Source organism: Balearica regulorum, chromosome 2 (genome assembly GCF_011004875.1).
Source record: "Balearica regulorum gibbericeps isolate bBalReg1 chromosome 2, bBalReg1.pri, whole genome shotgun sequence".
In the NCBI taxonomy this organism is placed as follows: Eukaryota; Metazoa; Chordata; class Aves; order Gruiformes; family Gruidae; genus Balearica; species Balearica regulorum.
This window is the reverse complement of record NC_046185.1, coordinates 146,693,403-146,711,623: the sequence shown is the minus strand read 5'-3', so window position 1 is coordinate 146,711,623 and position 18,221 is coordinate 146,693,403. Positions and strand designations below refer to the sequence as shown.

The following is an 18,221-nucleotide window of genomic DNA, read 5'->3' as shown; positions in this document are numbered from 1 at the left end:
CACACTAGAGCCCAACGTTACAGCTAAAGATTAAATAATTCTCTTTATTTGTTAATTCCATAAGATCCACACTTATAATAAAGGCAATTTTTTTTTTCATTTGCATTACCTTTTGAAAACTTTCCATGTCATCTAAAAGTCCAAAGTTAAAGAAAAATTATTATCACAGATAGATTAAGAGCCTCAACTAATCTGATATGTGGGAGATAAGAAATGCAATTTTTAGTGTTCATTTCCTTCTTTTAGTGCTCCTTCTGAAGCCAAAATCAAATATAGTCTGCAGACCACATAGTTACACCCACATATTCCAGGGACGTAATACAAATGGTCTTTTTAATTCTGGGTTTTAGTGGTACTACAGTATTATGTCTCATTACTTCATTAACTCAAACAGAAAATCACATTAGCATGGTTTCTTCAGTCTTAAGAGTAGTACTAAAATTCCTTAAATGAGCTCCTTGTTTTTTTTTAATTTTGCAGATATTGCCTGGCAAAACTTGCAGGATCCAGTTAATGAAGAATGAGGGAAGTTGGGAAGTGCTGAGGGTAGCTGGACAATCTGAGGTGTGTGACTGAACGTAAAGGCCTGTCAAAAGAATTTGAGTCCAAAAGCCTAGATACGAAACTCCTATGAATGGACTACGGGGTTTCCATGAGTCTGTGAGCTGCAACGACCCTCTCATAGGCAAGGAACACAAAGTTACCAGGTTATGGAAAGGTTTGTCTCCATGGTAAGTAAGATAGTGGAAGAAACTGAAGTCTCTCAAAGCTCCCATTACATTGACACTATTAGTCTCTGCTGCAAATGATAACTGCTTTCTACCACCATGTTGGATGTCAGTGCATGCTATGATAAGACAATTCTACTTCAAGCAGCCTTTTATCTTTCATTTAATTCACCGTTACATAATGCAATGGGGTCAACTTACAAACCAATAGACATACAGATTATTACAATCATAAATATAGGTACTAAAAAATACCTAGTCTGACTCTTGCATGAGATGAATTGGAATCAGATACTTCCATCTTTGTGAAATAAATTACAGCAAATACAGAAACACAACTGATTTTTATTTTTTTTTAATTTTTTTCCCCTGAATCTACTGTGGATTCAAAGCTGAAGGCCAGAAACTGAAAAAAAAAAAAAAAACCCCACCAAAATCCAGACCAAACTCTGGAAGCATAAAAATTAGGCTCTTCATGCTAAGAGCCTTTGTTGATTCTTCAAAGTAATTTTAAGCTCACTACAGCTTGATACTGCAAGCTTGGCAAAGATCAAAGACTACCAGAAACTAGAATATCTCCACTAAAAATGGATCTGTGAATTAAAAATAAAAGTGGCATTAAAGGAGGAAAAAACTGGAAACAAATTAACATTCTATAATGAGCACTAGGGCTACATCCGTGCTTGCTGAAGTTTTGCTAGTATAACATCTGTCAGTTCAGTCTGTGTTTGACAAAAGGAAGATACTTTTCTCGATGGAAGACCAAGGGGCCTTGGGATGTAAAAAGAGATGAGAAAACAAAAAGGAAAAAAGAAAGATCTTCCACCTTTTCTGAGGTTAAATGGAACTCCTAGAAATGTTCAATGTGTTTTTTTCAAGTGGAGTTGTTGATTGCGAAAATTTGATACTGTCTTGGGATTTCAGGTCTCATTAATGCTGTATGCTTTCTAAAAGATATCAGCAGGCTCCAGGTTACACATTGCATTATTTATTTTTGTTTTAAAAAAAGATATGTAATTAAATTTCTAAATTTACCTATTTAGAAGAAGACATAAGAAAAACTAATACAAATGCTCAAAGCTCAAGGCTACGCCTCTATCTTTTAGACAAAGTCCTTTCGTCTTCATAAAAATATGTCTCTGTTTCACAGATGCTATATAAAAGACCTGATTTTGATGTCTGTTGCTTCATAAAAATCATTCAACAGCAGCTCTATGATCCTTAAAAGAACTCTGCCCTGAGACATACTTAAATCACAACTTTCACTGTTGAATGTCTGCCCTGAAAAGCATCAGAAAAGAGCAAAAGAAGTCTGACCTGCAAAGATCCCAGAGATGCTTCAAAGCCTGATATGCTAAAAAGGAGCAATATAACCACCATCACTCTGTGAAATTATGAGCCCACAAATCAATAAAGTAAATGTCTCCCAGAGATCTCCGATTTGGGGAATGAGTTCAGTGAAATAACGCTGGAGAACAGTGTCAAAAGACTGAAAGTGCATTTTTCATCTGTGTCACATTGTGCAATATGGTGCCAGGCTGGGACAGAAAATAGAGTAGTGGTACTAGCCCTGAGAGGCATGGCTTGGGATTCCATGTGTAATGTTACAGGATATCGTTGTGTTGCTTCAATGATTCGCTGTGCGTAGTGCCAGCCTGCTAAGTTTTCTGAGCAACCAGGCACTGCCCTGCCTGACAGACATGCCCTTAGTCACACTAATCCTTTAGTAATCATCATCCTCATCTCCTAAGGGAGAAAAAGGTCAAGTTCTCAAATAATTTAAATTATGCTTAATAATTCACATACAAACAATTTCTCTTATATGTGTTTCTAGAAACACAATGATTTTAAACTACAAATCCTCTGATAAATCTCTTGTCTTCACAAGCAAGATTCCAAAATACAAGGGTGATTCTTTAACCCTTCTTCAAAATACTTCCTTTCCTTCAAAGCACATCCGAATGTATTATTCCAGCTCACCAACAATTTGGAATGAATGCTTACATCTGGTTGCAGTATAAGAATACAATGAATTATACGCTTCTGATAATTTACAGTTAAGAAGATTGAAATAACTTCCTAAGGTACTTATTTGAGAAAACAGAATGCCCTGAATCTGCCCTTATCCACATTTGTGCGTATTTGTCCCTTCCATGTAAGCTGTTTTTGAGAAATGATGCTTCCACTGAAAACTGACTTATTTCTATCTAATCATTGTCTCTCTCTCTCAATTTACTAGGAGATATGCTTATGTCATGGGGTCAAAATTAGACCTACAACAACCCTGTTGGAAACCATGCCTATAAAGGTGGAAAGTGCAGTTTCAGATTTTGCATTCAATTCAGGAAATATAAATACAAAATTATCTTAATCTGGAAAGTAAAGCTGCCATAAAACTTAACCTTCCTTTCTTTCTTGACAAGTAATACTGTATTTCACAGTATCCCTGCTGATTTCCTTTAAAGGACTAAGGTAGTACTCCCTTACTCTCACTTAGTCAGATCAGACATTTTTTTGACTCAAATACAACTTTTAATAACAGTTCACAGGTCAACAATGGGAGTAAAGAGTGAAAAACTGTGTCCCTTTTGAGAGCTATAGATACTCATTAAATAAAGGCCATTACCTATGTACTGCTATGTGGAACTAAATTCTGAATGTGTATTTTGTTGGATTTAATAAAGAAAAACTATTTCAAATAAATGAACTACTAGGATTCAAAGGGGGAAAAGTAAATGTAAGCTACTGAACATATAGCTAGATATGGGCATGTATTTATCTCACCCACATACAGAGACTGGAAAACTTTACACTTCTGCATTAGATTTAAAGAGTTTCTCTAAAAAGTTTATTATGTCCTAAGAGGGCAACTGAAAAATCTACATGTTTTCTACATTGTTTGGAGCATGCTTTCAATTTCAGCAGACTCTTAAGTCAAACATTAAAGCAAATCTTTGAAAATTTAAAGTCACTTCCTCTAGTTGCACGGAGGTCAGATAATCTGCTTTGAGACTACCTGAACCCAATGAAATCTATAACTTCTACATTAATGTGAGGAGTTATCATTTTTCATGCAGCCAGTAAGAAGAATCAATGTAGAAATACACAGTCTATTTTAAGCTGTGAAGTAGAATAAGTTGTTTCCTCAGACTTTATTCTTGAGTGACTTCCCATAGACGTAGGTTCAATGCTATGGATTTGTGAAAATTTCATTTTAAACTACTCGATCCCAGAAATACAAATGTCCAGAAGACATCAGCTGGCATCTGCAGCATCTCCGCTGCAACAACTTCTGTTGACAGCTCAGGACAGTAGGTTGCTCCACTAAAAATTACCAGGGAATTACAAAAAAACGGCATGAGTCATCTATACCTGAGTTGTGGCACCTGCTAAGCTATACATTTCTACAGTACCAGCCCTCTCCTCTCTACCTTAGGCTAGCTAAAACCAATAACAGTATCAAGGGAAAAAACATGACGACTTCCAGCTTTTGCTGAGAAGCTGCAGCAACCAGATGACAGGGTCAGTGCTGCATCAGCCCTGAGCTGCTGGCTCCAGCTGCCCATTGCCATGGCTGGGTTAGTCTGTCACTGCGGTGGTGTCAACGGGCCCCTGCGTCACTTGCCATGATCTGGCCAGCACTTCTTGTCCTCCTGAATATCATTATGTCTTTGCTCATTTGTAACTGCATGGAATTAATTCACTGTGACAAATGCCTGAGTAAGGTCCGCTGGAACTTCCTAAGGAGATCCTGTGTATATTGGCCTTGTGGCAGCCAGCAGAGGTAGTTACTAATGGCAGGTTTCACCTTCCTTACACATCTGCATATTTCTTTTTTGAGACTCGTTTAAAATCCTTGAAAGAGGCCCATCCTAACTGTAATAAATCCTTATCTTTTTAATGACAATATCTATATGCAGGACAATTAACATTGATCCCACAAAAATTATCTTCAACAAAGGGTTTTATCCTTTGATTGTTGCTCCTTTCTCATTGTGATGCCTAAGACTTGCTACTTTTTTATGACAGAAACAACTTAAGCAGTAGTAGGAAACTTATGTTCAGATCAGCAGATCAATAAAATGTATCATTCCTTTCATCTAATAATTCTTGTTTGCCTCTTTAGAAGCAGGTTTAAAAATAACACTGTTTCTTCTGACTCAGAAAATAAACCAGTATTGAGTGCCAACGAGGAACCCCACCATCATGACTAAAACAGGCACAGTGAATATGCTGCACTTCAGCTTCAGAATATCTCCTACAATGGACTGTATTCTCACAACTGCCACAGGGATGATTAGACGTATCTCAAAATCTCACTGCAGTAGCAAAGTTTTGATTAGTTATATCCAGATCTCTCCTGGTAATATTCTGTTTGCCCGGTGAGCTTTTGCACTGCTATTAAGCACATTGTAATTTCAATTGAGATGGGTGGTGAGTTCGATATTGCAGTCTCCATAAATAGCTCTAATGTCAACATGTTTCGTTTGCATAAATGTTGAGGGGGTTGATTTGAAGAATCCTGTATTTCTGCAACTAGTTCAATGGCCCATGATTTTGATTGGATTATGATTCCATACACAGAGAGATTTCTACAAAGAATATATAGTACAATTTGAGGAGAAAAAAACCCCAGTAACTGCAGAGAAATTCCCTTAGAAAATGAGTTTGTTTTCTTCAACTGCAAACCTTAAAACAAAAGTTCATGCTTGGCTATAGTATTCCATTTATGATCCTGCAGTTTTATTGGTTATATCATAATCTATTTTAGTAGTATCATAGATAATATTCTTAAGCTTCCTGAACGTGCATGAACAATGTGAATATTAAGAGAGGACACCAATACATATCATAAACTATGACTTTTTACTCTTGGTTACCATTTTTCTTCCATTGTGATATTCAATAGGAGGAGAAATGTCTTTCTCATTCTGCCTCCATACGATATTTCCTCATCATATTGTTCATTACTGTACCATCGGTGTGTACAGTGTTCCCTCTCAGTTCAACATTTAATGGAGGCAATGACTTCAGCTGGAGACAGTTTGTGAAGCTGTCAAACTTGAGATGGTAAATTCTTCCCAGGTCATCTCCTCTTCCTTGCATTTTCAACTAATCATAATCTACTGATCTGCTTTCACTGATAGTAACTTAATTTTAAATCAAGAGATACTGGAACTGGATGGAAATATATTGGTATTGCAGTTTGAACTAGCAGAAGAAGCTTCAGTATGACTTCCCATCACCATGTGTTGTTTAATTAGATTTTATTCATACAGACACTGCTAAATAGACATTCTGATTATAATATTGACTTATAAATCCTTATAAGCCACATAATGGGTAAACTAGGCTGATCTGCAAAACAATCCTTGATACAATAATGAGAATAATTTTTGCTATCTCCATGTAGAATTCTTGCCTTCATTAAAAAAATTGAATAAGAATAATAAGTCATTACTCAAATGTCTTCTATTTACACTGCCTTTAAAAAATCTCTTTAAGCTCCTTGGAGACAAGGATTTAAAATAACATAAAAATAATGTCTGAAAGGTTTATTAGGATAGTAAAATTAGGTCAAAATAAGAAGAGGGCAATGTCTCAGTGTAATGAGAATAAAAGAAAGAGAAAACATAAAGAATATTCCCAAAACCTAGAGAAAGGAAATATCACAGATTGTGATCTAGAAAATTCCATAGATGTCATATATTTTTAATATTTATTTGAAATGTAATGTTCAAAGTACAGTAGAAAAGAAACTCTATGGGCTTTTATCAGCAGGGATAAATACCTAGTAAAATTCTGCTCAGGTCGATTTTGTAAAAAAAAAATAAAAAAATCTATTAAATAAAATTAAATCTCTTTGTCCATACTGAGAGTGGAAAAAATATTTGAGAATTTTAACTACTGGACTTGAGCCCTTCAGAGAAAATATCCCAACAGAGAATAAATGTCTGTTTTTAATTCAGTTTAGGTGGTGGTGTTTGTTTGATTTTCTTTTATTTTGCTTGTTTTGTCTGCTGTTTAACAGAAGTACTAGTGTGTGTGTTATTAATTTCACTGCACGTAATAAAATGAGATATAAATATTTGTCTGTTTTTAAGACAACTGCCCATGCTGCAACATACTTAATGTGATAATTACTTTACACAATCAACAGTGATAACTGAAGTACAAACTACTCACACATACCTAACGCAGTTGCTATTTACTTTCCACTAAAGTTAGTTTGAAAGCTATTTTACAATTAACATTAAGCAATCCCAAAATACTCATAATTACAATATTTGGGTGCTACAAGATACACCTTTGAGTAACATGATGATAACATAATAATAGAATCATAAAATAGTTTGGGTTGGAAGGGACCTTTAAAAGTCTTCTGTGAACTTTGAGTTAAAATTAATGTTAATTTTTGCACCTTATTAATTGTAAGTCATGGAATCTATTTTTGGTTTCATTTTTTAATACATTGACAAAGAAAAGACATTTTCAAACAACAAATTTATTTATTTTTAATCTGCTTGCCTTCTTTACACATTTGAGCTTTTCTAGGAAAAAAAAGCTGTATAAATATATCTCATTATCTATATAGCTACTTGATGAGTGGCCTATTGTTATTTGTAGGTGTTTGGACTAATCCATGAAAAAAATCTCCTAATGGCTCTCAAAGGGTTCATTGCTTTTATATTTCAGACAGATTTAGTCTGGGTTGTATCTTTAGCTGTTGAAGACTGTTGAAGTGTTTTATCTTCCAGGCTTTTGAGTTCTTCTTATAATAACCAGCATATTTGAGAAAAAACAAATCTTAGCAATTTATTTTCAAGGACAAAATATCATTAAAAGTTAAGGTTGTCAACATGTGCATTGGAAATAAACCAGAAATTTTAATGCAGTTCACCAAAATAATTTATATCCCAAGATTTTAGCAGTATTGAAGAAAGAGAAGGTACCAGACATGTGGCAAATACATTGCACCATAATTTATACTTGAATAACCAGAACTCCCTGCACAGATACAATCAATCAGGCACAAATACACAAACTTTCACTTGCAAAGATTTCTTCTACATCTAAAAGTGGTATATTTGGTCATTGTATTCAAACAGTATTAAAATGTCCAATGGCATTAAAATGCACAGCATGCACAGGGAGGTGGAATATCTGCTTTTGCTACATTGATCATTAATTTCTACGTTTTACTCAGAATAGTATTATAATTTAAAACTTGCTTTTACAAGCATTTAATGCTTTTTCTTTTTAATGAACAACAAATGGAATATCCAATTTTCATGGAAAGTATCAGTTTTCACTTGTAACTGAATAATTTTAAATAATTTTTTTCTTTCATAATTTTTTTGTCATTCTACATTTAGTGAAGAAAATGCCATTTCTAAAGAAAATTGATAATATATTCTGGTCCTGTCTACATAAAAAGACAAATAATTCAATACAGTCATATTTTTGCCTTTTATTCCCACTTTGTGCAGGTTGCTAATTCAGTTTTTTTGGTGGATGTCATCCTATCAGAACAATAGGGTTGCATACTGATAGCAGCAGGGATGGAAGCAAAATATGAAAATAGCTCTCATATGGAGAATATCAAAGAGAAAAGTACTCTATGTAAAGAGGAAAAATGGAAAGAGGTTTTAAAAATATTTTCTGTTGCTTTTCAGAGAAACTTCTTTTGGAAGAAAAATGGTAAAAACATTTTTAAGAGACTAATAATAATAAAAAACAGTGCTAAAGTAGGAGGTATATGGGAGCTCTTCCAGTCTACAAGCCAAACAAGAGAATGTCAGCGTGCAGAAGCACTCTGCTGGAATGTACACCCTTACAGATATCAGATACTAAAAAGTTTTTTTTTAATTACCTTAATCAGAACCTGGATATGTCCCATGGCTTTTGATGACTTGAAGTACCAGAAGCTCATCACACAACTCCCACTTGATTCTTTCCATCTGGAACTCTTCACATGGGCTTTTTCATTTTTTAGGCCCATTGCAGTGGCCTCAAGATATAAGAATTTTCCTGAAATTAAATAATATATTACTGAAAATTTGTTTTGTACTTACAAATTAGATTCCAAAACTCAACAAAACTCAGACTAGTGAAACTCTGCTTAGGGTGAAAAATGACCAGATCACATTCCTTGTGTATTTGTTATATCAGAAATAAGCTCGGAACAGCTTCTGATTTGGATGGGCCTGTGTAGCAGAGAGAGAATACTTCTATGATTCCCAGTTACTCTGATTACATGTCCTTGCCCAACATCGTTAGTTGCTATTTTGACAGAACATTGTACAATAGGCACACCATGATAAATATCAGGAGGAAGTTTTCTGAAAGATAACCTTCAAAACAGCAAGCCACACTATACAAAAACTTGTGAAACAGGCAAAAAAAACCTTCATACCTTTATAAATCTTTTGGTACACCTAATGATTCATATTACTTTTGGCCATCAGTACTCTTTAATGTATGAATATTAACTCACATTTAAATTATTTAGTCAGAAGAAATTGCAAAAATAGATGCCTACATTAATATTTTCCAAAACTGATATGCTCCTTGAGTTTTGAATTTCTTTTTTTACTCAGAATTATAATAAATTCTACAAATTCATTTTTTTACTTTATACAAAAACAAATGCTTAGTTCACATAAATATAAATGTAGTATAATAATACCCTGTCAAATTATACTTACACATCTACTGAAGTCTGTATATGAATTAGAGGGGAAAAAAAATTCCTTCATTGGAATGCTCCATTGAATGGAGCAAAATAGGTTAATTCTAACTTTGACACTTCTGTGGCTAATTTACAACCATAGATGTTTGCCATATTATTATGGGATGCTTCCCTGAGGTCAAGCATTTACTTAACAAGTGTAGTGACCTCTTCATCATAATAAAAAAAAATAAAATTAAAAAGTTAAGAAATGTAAATGAAAACTTATTTTTTCTACATCTGCTATTTTGTATATTAAAAAGCCACGTACATAAACAATGTGAGATATCAAAAGCATGTCATATCATGGCATTAATGTCTGTTAGGAAGATCTGGTTAGGCTGGATTGAGTGCTGGGAATGCTGATGTTTGTTAATATCTGTTTAAAATTAGGTAAATTACTTCTGTTTGGAGGAAAATAAACCAAAACAAAAGCTTTCACAGTCGTCTTTTTGACTGAGGGGAAAGACATGGGGCACTCTGAAAGGCACCTTGATCTGAATGACTGGGACCAGCACTCTGGGACAGTGGACTGGTCACGGCTAGTCAAGCTTGGCTAGGAGAGAATAGGACAGATCACTTAATACCAACCAGAATGATGTAATTCTAGTCATGAGCAAATTTTCCACATTTTAATGTTGAAAACTGAGGTGCTGACAGGGGAGTTATAATTAAACAATTGCTAGATGCAAGCTCAAGAGCTGTGGTTTTTGGAAGTAACTGCTGAAATTCCTCTGTGTCTTTCTTTGTACAAGGACCGATCACTGAATACTGCAGTATGCTCTACCACATATAACCCAATTTTAACAGCTGAGCTGAATTTTGTTTTGGTTCTCTCATGATGAGCACAATTATTAAGTGCTATCTGTTCTAAGAATATGGGCAGATACCACCTTCACCTTACCCATTTGGCTACATTAAAATTGTGAAAAGTGAAATGAATTCTAAATCTATTTATTTGAGAGCACAATTTCAAGACTATAGAGCAGTTCTTGAGTAAAAAATGGAGAATTTGACCTCTTTGATCATTTACCAGAACAAACTACTTAACTTTCAGATTATGGAGTAAATTTCCAGGCTAGGGAATTAGATTAGCACTCATATTATTCATATGTTGAGTGGATTCAACATATATACTATGGAGCTATATAAATCTATGTTCTAACAGAACTGGCTATTTTAAAAGCCAAATGAAAGACAGAGACACATTGGAGGGCACTTTTCTTGTTCTGCATCTTGCTCTGAGATCAGTGAAATGCAGCCAGGCTGGACTGTCTGTGAGTTTAAAAATATATGAGCACATAATCTTTGTGATTATTTGTGCCTGGTTCACTCTCATTCACCTTGGCAAGCTTTCACTAGCCCCTGAGTTTCTACATATCTTCAAGTAAACTATGGTTTTATTGGGTTTTGTCTTTTGACAGTTCATGTAAACATTCAACAACTACTAAATTCAAGTCCCATGCCTTTGCGCAACTCTGCTGTGGAACATTTGAATTTAAGATCCGTTCTTAGCTCAGCTTCAGTAACATCCTTGCCTGACCTATGAGAACTTCAAAGACTGAGGATGAAGGCACAGAGCTTGAAGGAAGAACAGCTAATTGGGTGCTTTGGCCAAAACAAGCCAGGAACTGTGCTGCCACTAACAAAGGAGATTTATTTATTTAAATTTATTTATTTAAAATTACCTAAAATTAACCTGCAAATAGTCACTGCAGGTAACTTCAAAATCTCAGATCAGTTTCTTAACTCCTAAATAGCGTTTTTCCCCCATATTTCTTTAGGACACAATTTAGATATGATTAAGCAGCCAAAAAAAAAAAAAAAAGGATTTTCCTAAGGTAGAAAGGTACTTATGCATCCCCTTTAATCAGTTCTCAGGAAGAGATTAAAATGTCTTATTGCTCTTTACAGAAATCTATTTTTATTATGTTTTAGATAACTTTGTCCCCACTCAGAACTATTAACACTCAGCATACAAAATATTATATACCAGTGTAGAATTTTTTTTTCTCCCATTCAGAACATCGTGGCATGTTCCAGCATGAACTGGTGGGGCCTCTTGGAAGTGAGCTCAGGCTCTGGAGGAGCAGGACTCACTGGATCTCGGAGCTGAGCTAACTCACCCTTCCAAACCTCAGCCAGACCAAATGCCTCTCTCCTGATAAGTAACAAATTATCTTGCTTGACTCATATAGCAATACTTACAGGAGAAACAACTGAGAATCAATTTTTCCCAACTTAAAGTCATTTTACAACAGTAATTAGTATTTTGATATTGTTATACATGCAATTCATTAAAAATGCCACCCTGATTAGACATGTTAGAACCTCCCCCCGCTGCCTGTGAAGGGAGGTATGAGAAGCTCCATGAAGACAATTACATCTAATTTGTGACCTGACAACATACCAGTTCTATTTCCAAGTGTGTGGTCCGCCGGAGGTCTAAGACTTTGAGGTGAGCTGACCTCTAGCACCCAGTTAAAATTGTCTGCTAGGGAATTTTGCCAGCCACATCTGCCATTCTCAAAGGTGCAGGAAGTTCCGCATTCACTCTCGTCTGTATTATCCCCGCAGTTGTCTTCAAAATCACAGCTTTGTTCTGGCCTGTAACACTTGCCGTTCTGACATGGCCAATAGCCGTGTGAGCAGGAGCCTGAAAAGAGACGAACGGGGGTGTCCTGGTGAATCGCATGCCATGCACCCCAGCAAGGTTACTGGAAGGTTACGTCTCAGGGAGTTTGATATTTAGGAGGAGGAGAAGGCTGGTTCAGAGCGCTTGTATTAGAAGCCTTTGGTTCCCGTGAAGTGCCAATCCATTATTGGTTTATTTCTTTTGTATTTTGTCAAGAGATTGCCTAAATAAATGACTGTTTCCCTTGTAAAGCCTTTGGGGGCAAGTTCCAGCCAGGCATTCCTTCACTAACAAAGATTTCTAGTCTGACTTAATTGCTGATGTTCTCCTTTCATGTGGTGTGGGATTAGACCATTTCATTTTAGCTGCAAAGTTGAGCTTAGTTTAGCAGCCCCAATTTGGAAGAAAAAGCTTTTATATTTTAACTACAGAGGTTTGCCTTTCAAGGATTTCTTTCTTCTTTTTTTTTTTTTTTTTTCTCTTTTCATTTGCAGACGAGTTCAGTGGGGTGATGTTGTCCTTTTTGTGCAGTATTCCTGGCACTATTGAGGGACAATTCTGCTATTGTATAGTCTAAAAATTGTAGTACTCATTTAACAGGATCCATTTCCAAGCTTGTTTTCGTTTCAGATCAGTTTCTGCAGGGCTCTGGATAAATGTAGCCCCTTCAGTACATTCTCTAATCAGGAAAGGAGACAAACACGAAATTCTGAAAAGGATCTTCCCTATTTCCATTTTCTGTTCCGCTCTGCCAGAAATAAATGCACAGGCCTAATTTTTTTAAAAATAGGAGTATCACCATAGTAGCTCATCAGACAAAATTGTAACATGCACATGTATGAAAGTTGTAGAAATACGGGAAGAATCTGAGTTAATTGATACTGAAAATCACATAGTGCTAAAAACGTTTCCATTACCACTACCTTAATTTAAAGGAGGACCTGATGGAGCTAAATGAAACTCACATATGTCTGGATTTTATTAAGAGGTCAGAATAACAGATTTATTAAGAAAAAGAAAATAAGAGATGGGGTATTCAGTTGGTGTGTTGGCAACCTCCATCCCTAGGACTTTGTTTATGGCAGACTGTAAATTACAAATGCCCCAAACTGGGTGAAAAAGCATTGCCACACCCCTTTGCTGCAGGCTTTGGGTAAAGTGAAAATAAACCTTGATTCTCTAGATGTTAGCTAAAGAAAACAAGAATTAACCCCTCTTTTTTAAGTAAAAAATCCTCCTAACACATACTTACTATAAACAAACAAACAAACAAAACCCCAAACAAATAAATTGTAATACCATAGAACTATCTAGCAAGTTTTCTGGGGAAATTATTCATTTTTAATTCCTGATTTCTTAGTAACATAAAAGTATGAATCATGTTTACTCTAGAAGACTGTGCATGATTTGGCTTTTAACAAGAAAGGAGAAAGGAGAAAAAAGTCCTGAACAAAAAGAAGCAAGCCAAAATAAAAGTCTGATAATGACTTAGAAAGTCGAGAACATCAGGCAAAGGTGACCTGAGCTGGAGACAATGAAAATGAGTAGGCTCTGACTAGAAGAGAATGACCTGTTTGAAGTTCACAGTTACAAGTTTCTGAAAGCATCAGTGTACACAATCTCTGAAAACGGTCCTGGCCAAAAGAGTGCAGTAATTTTATTGATGTATCAGTCAGTGCAACCTGTGAGACAGTCAGAGTCCATCAGCAACTTCTCCTCTCTACCAAACTGTATCAGGACTTCAATCATCTGTGTTGTTTCCCAAAGGGGGACAGAGATTTGTTATAAAATTGCTGCCTAATTTAAATGGTATCTATTTTTAGGAGCTAGTTATTATGACCCTGTGTTCCTTGTATGTGATTACACTAAAAATTTAAGCAAAAAAATTGTTTTGTCAGCAAAATAGAAATTTAAATTTCAGGATGCACTCAATGCTTGGAAATACTTTTCCTTGCTGTTCATCAATAATTAGAATAACTATTGCATTTTGAAGTCCCGTTGTAGCATTTCTTCCATTTTGAGGTAAAAAAAAAATGGAGTTGGAAAGTGGAACTCTTTGTTTTGTGAGGAAAAACAAAAACATCCATCTTGAATCCTGGCATGAATGATTCTTTTCAAGCATGTGTAATGAATGATATTACACTGTCTAACTGAATCTGTAACGTGATTTGTTTCTGGATGTACTTCCATGGTAGGTTTTTCTCCTTAAATGACATCTTTCTCAGGCTTTACAACTGTTAAAAATAACCCAAAACAACCCTATAAAAGGGTTTTTTTGAGTTTCTGTCCTTTCCTCCCTACTTTTTCTCAAGCCTAACACTCCAAATACTCTATTATATAGATGCATGTGGGTATAATAGGAATATTTAACTGAGAGGAACTTCTCCTTGCCAAGGTTCACTAACTTTTGCTCCAAGCAGTGTTTCTTAAAGATTATTAGCAGGTAGACTTTTTGGCCTATGTGGTAACTGCATCAACACTCTGGGATGCAGTGGACCCAAAGGAGCTGTTAGTGTCTTTCAGATCAATAATCTCTGAATTGAGGAGGATTTACACAACAGAGAAAAAACAGTTGAACCCTTTAATACCCTGAGCAAAATAAACAGATGGAATATTTATATTTTAAAATATGTAATTAGGAAAAGGATTAACAACCTTCATTTTGTAAAAGTGTTTCTTTTAAATATATTTTGAAAAAACCACTCCTGCAAACATCAAGAGAGAAAATAATCTTACTAGCAAAACTGAAATATGGTTTATTTTCTACATCAATGAACGTTGAATAGTAATAAAGATAATATGGTATAGAGGTTGCAGCATTGAGGCAGAACAGCAATAAATTACAGAAAAAACACTCGTATTAAGAAACAGCACCTATGTGTGATATTCATGTAAACTTCAAACTCTGGCAAGAACAGTTGCGTTCTCAAAGAAGTAATTCCAGAGGAGAAAAAAATTATTCTTTGATCTTTGAAACTATAGCCTGTGCTACAATAAGATATTTCTAGAAGGTAGTGAATTTTTACATCACTTAATATCATAGTAATAACTTCATTGCTTGTTTAGCTCCTCTCTGAAAATAAGAATTTATTTAAAATAAAATTTTAAATCCTCTGAAATAAATTAACTATGTTAATGTATGATAAGATGGTGCACAAGCACTCTTATTTATTCTTTTCTATCACTTTAGCAGACGGAGATATTTGAAGACTTGGATTTTTCCAATATCACTTAAAAGTTCTTGAGATCTTCAGATGATCTTCCTACATCTCTGTTCAGAAACACCTTATAATTAAAGCTGATTTTTTTATCACTCGAATTCTTTACCAGTTGTTTTTTGCCTCCACAACATTTAGTTTACCTTTTATTTCAGAATGAGAATCCCTCATCCTTCCCTTTATGAAGGTAAGAGTGTGGTGGGTTTGTTTGGGTTTTTTTGTTTGTTTGTTTGGGTTTTTTTTTTTTTTTTTTTTTTTTAATATCACTTAGTAATTTACCATTAAAATCCATTAGAAGACCTCACAAGGTGTTTGGACTCATATGTGAGTATGCAATAATTTCATTTTCACTCAATATTCATGAAAACAAATTGTGTCTTATTTGCTTGGAATGGTCCTGAAAGATTCCTAAAGGAATTGTCTGATTACACACGTTGAGTGACCAAATGGAGCTCAATTAAGGTAATTTATCAGAGACAAGCTTAAGAAATAGCTTGGTCATGTTCTGTAATTACCTGTAAGAAGACAAACACTGATAGCAGAAAGCTCTAATCTAGTAGAAAAACCCCCATCATTACATGCTAGAAAATTGAAGAAATTAAAATAAAATGATTGAGTAACTAACCATTGAGTAGATAACCAAGGACTGTGATAAATTCTTTATCATTTAAAGGCTTTAAATAAAAACTGATTTTTTCCCCAGGAGATAGGCTTTAATTTAACTAAAAAACGAGTTGATAAATCAAGGAAAATGCTAGATGAAAACCTGGTTAATGTTATGCAGCAGGTTAGAGGACTTACTAACAGTAGTGTCTTTTGGTTTTAAAAATCAAAGTGCAGTTGTAGACATCAATTTACTGATATCATTATGAGAATTTATAACAGATAAACTTATCCATGCCTATAGTAGCTACAAAATAGAGCTGAAAATATCAAATTTCTCCATGAGATTTCAATCTTCTTGAAGCTGGTCCTTTAAATATCTCGGCTTATTGTAAATAAATTCAGTATGATAAATAAACGATAAATATCAAAACTCCTAGACAATTGCAAAAATATGATTGCATATGGGAGTACACTAGTTATGACTGTAGTCAGAAACATTTAACACTTAATTCTCATAATTTAAACTTGTTTCTTTTTTAGTTCTTATTTTATGTCAGCATCGCTTTAAAATCACCGGCAAGCTCAATCATGTTTTAGAAACAGGAAAATGACTGGTAGTAAGGATATTTCAAAAGTTGTTAAACTTGTGCTTTTTAAACATTTTATATTTAATGGTATCATCTATGTTTTCCAATCCAAACCCCAAATCAAATTATATGGATAGTTTATAATTTTCAGAAGTGTCACAATAACGTATCAGTAGGCTTGAAAGCTAGATCTGCTTCAAAATATTTTCAAAAGATTTTATTTACACTCACACAGCTAGAAATATACGTGTTCCTAAATCAAAGCTAGAGTCCCTGTACAACCATAATCTGGTATAGAGGCCAGAGTAGTTAATCAGCAGGCTAAGAGTTTGACATCCCAGGGATAGGGGCTATCTAGGTAATTTAGATCTCTGAGGTTTTCTGTGCAACAATTACTCCATTATCATTCTTCCTCTGAGTTGACATTACTGTATGACTGAATTGTACATGTCCTTAAAAAAAAAAAGTTAACAAGAACATCTTTCCCCTAATATCTCACCAGTATAACCCAAGGACACAGAATAAAGTGCTTTCATCACAGTTGCTGATGCATAGTAATAATGACTTGTCAGCACAGGAATGTGAAAAATGTATCTCATTTCAAAAGCAAAGCTTTGGAAACTACAAGAATTTTAAAAGACTTTTGGAAGTTGAAGTACTGGAAAAAAAGAATTAAAAAGTACTATGCATTATCAGCTCTTTCTTTGTAAATAGTCTGTTTTTTCTAGGATTGAGTGCGAACATTTGAATTTTTGGCTTTGTAAGCCTCTCAAGTACCTTGACATATTGATTTGCATTCTGAGCAACCCAAGGTTTAAAAAACAACATCTTGAGTTCATTTGCAAAAGGGACTTTGGGAAGAACCTGTGAACCTTCTAAGTTTCTCCCATGACAACGAGCTGATGAAGACTTTAACAACAACCAGATCTCAGTTGATTTCTCATGTTGTCCATTTCCAAATACAGACACAAGAGAATTCCTTTCCAGTAATCAGATCCAGTAATATTCATCCCCAGAAACATTAAATGGAAACAGAAATGTAGCCTATCACTGTTCAACATTATCTTCTCTATCCGTGACAGATCACTGAAGTATCTTCTGTGTTCCATTTGCTGGTAATTCATTATTTCTCATTAGAAAAGGATGGTCATTTATCATTCAATACACTCTAAGACATACCCAATCTGTGATACATACAGTATGCTCTAACATTGTGCTTTTCTGTATTTAAGGTTAACAAATTCTGAAGGATAAGGGGAGCTAAAGGCAAGTTGGGTATTCAGTGCCTCTTCATAGTGAGTTTATTTGATATACTATAGGCAGTGCAGGGGACTTCTAAAACCAGCATTACCTAGAATAAAAACTTCAGTCTCAAGTGCTTAGGTGCATATGAATGTGCATTCACTCAAAAGAAATAAAAACCCCAGGTTTTGACTAGAGAAGGTCTTACTAGGCTTTTTTAACTCCTCCACTGTTACAGTACAGATATACTGATACTGTCAGTAATAAAAATGGTGCATACTTTCCAATGTTGCTTGAGTAATTCTACACATATTTAGTTTATAAAACAGCTGCAAGAAATATAATTTGTGTAAAATCTCTATAAACAATTACAGCATTTAAACATAGTAGTATTTAAACACTTTAGCAATACTTGAGTAGGAGACAGCCATAGGAGAAATTTAAAAACTTGATAACTGATTAAATTGTATCTCA

At 34.7% G+C, this 18,221-nt stretch overlaps 1 protein-coding gene across 1 annotated transcript in view; it reads right to left on the bottom strand.

Moving 5' to 3' along the window:
* Positions 1–18,221, bottom strand: part of MALRD1 (MAM and LDL receptor class A domain containing 1) — a 283,169-nt gene that overhangs the window by 126,184 nt on the left and 138,764 nt on the right. Inside the window, exons 26-27 of the mRNA XM_075746327.1 lie at positions 11,870–12,115; positions 8,602–8,759 (exon numbers count right to left, since the gene is read on the bottom strand). Of these exons, the coding sequence (XP_075602442.1) occupies positions 8,602–8,759; positions 11,870–12,115 (404 nt within the window). The remainder of the gene's footprint in view (positions 1–8,601; positions 8,760–11,869; positions 12,116–18,221) is intronic.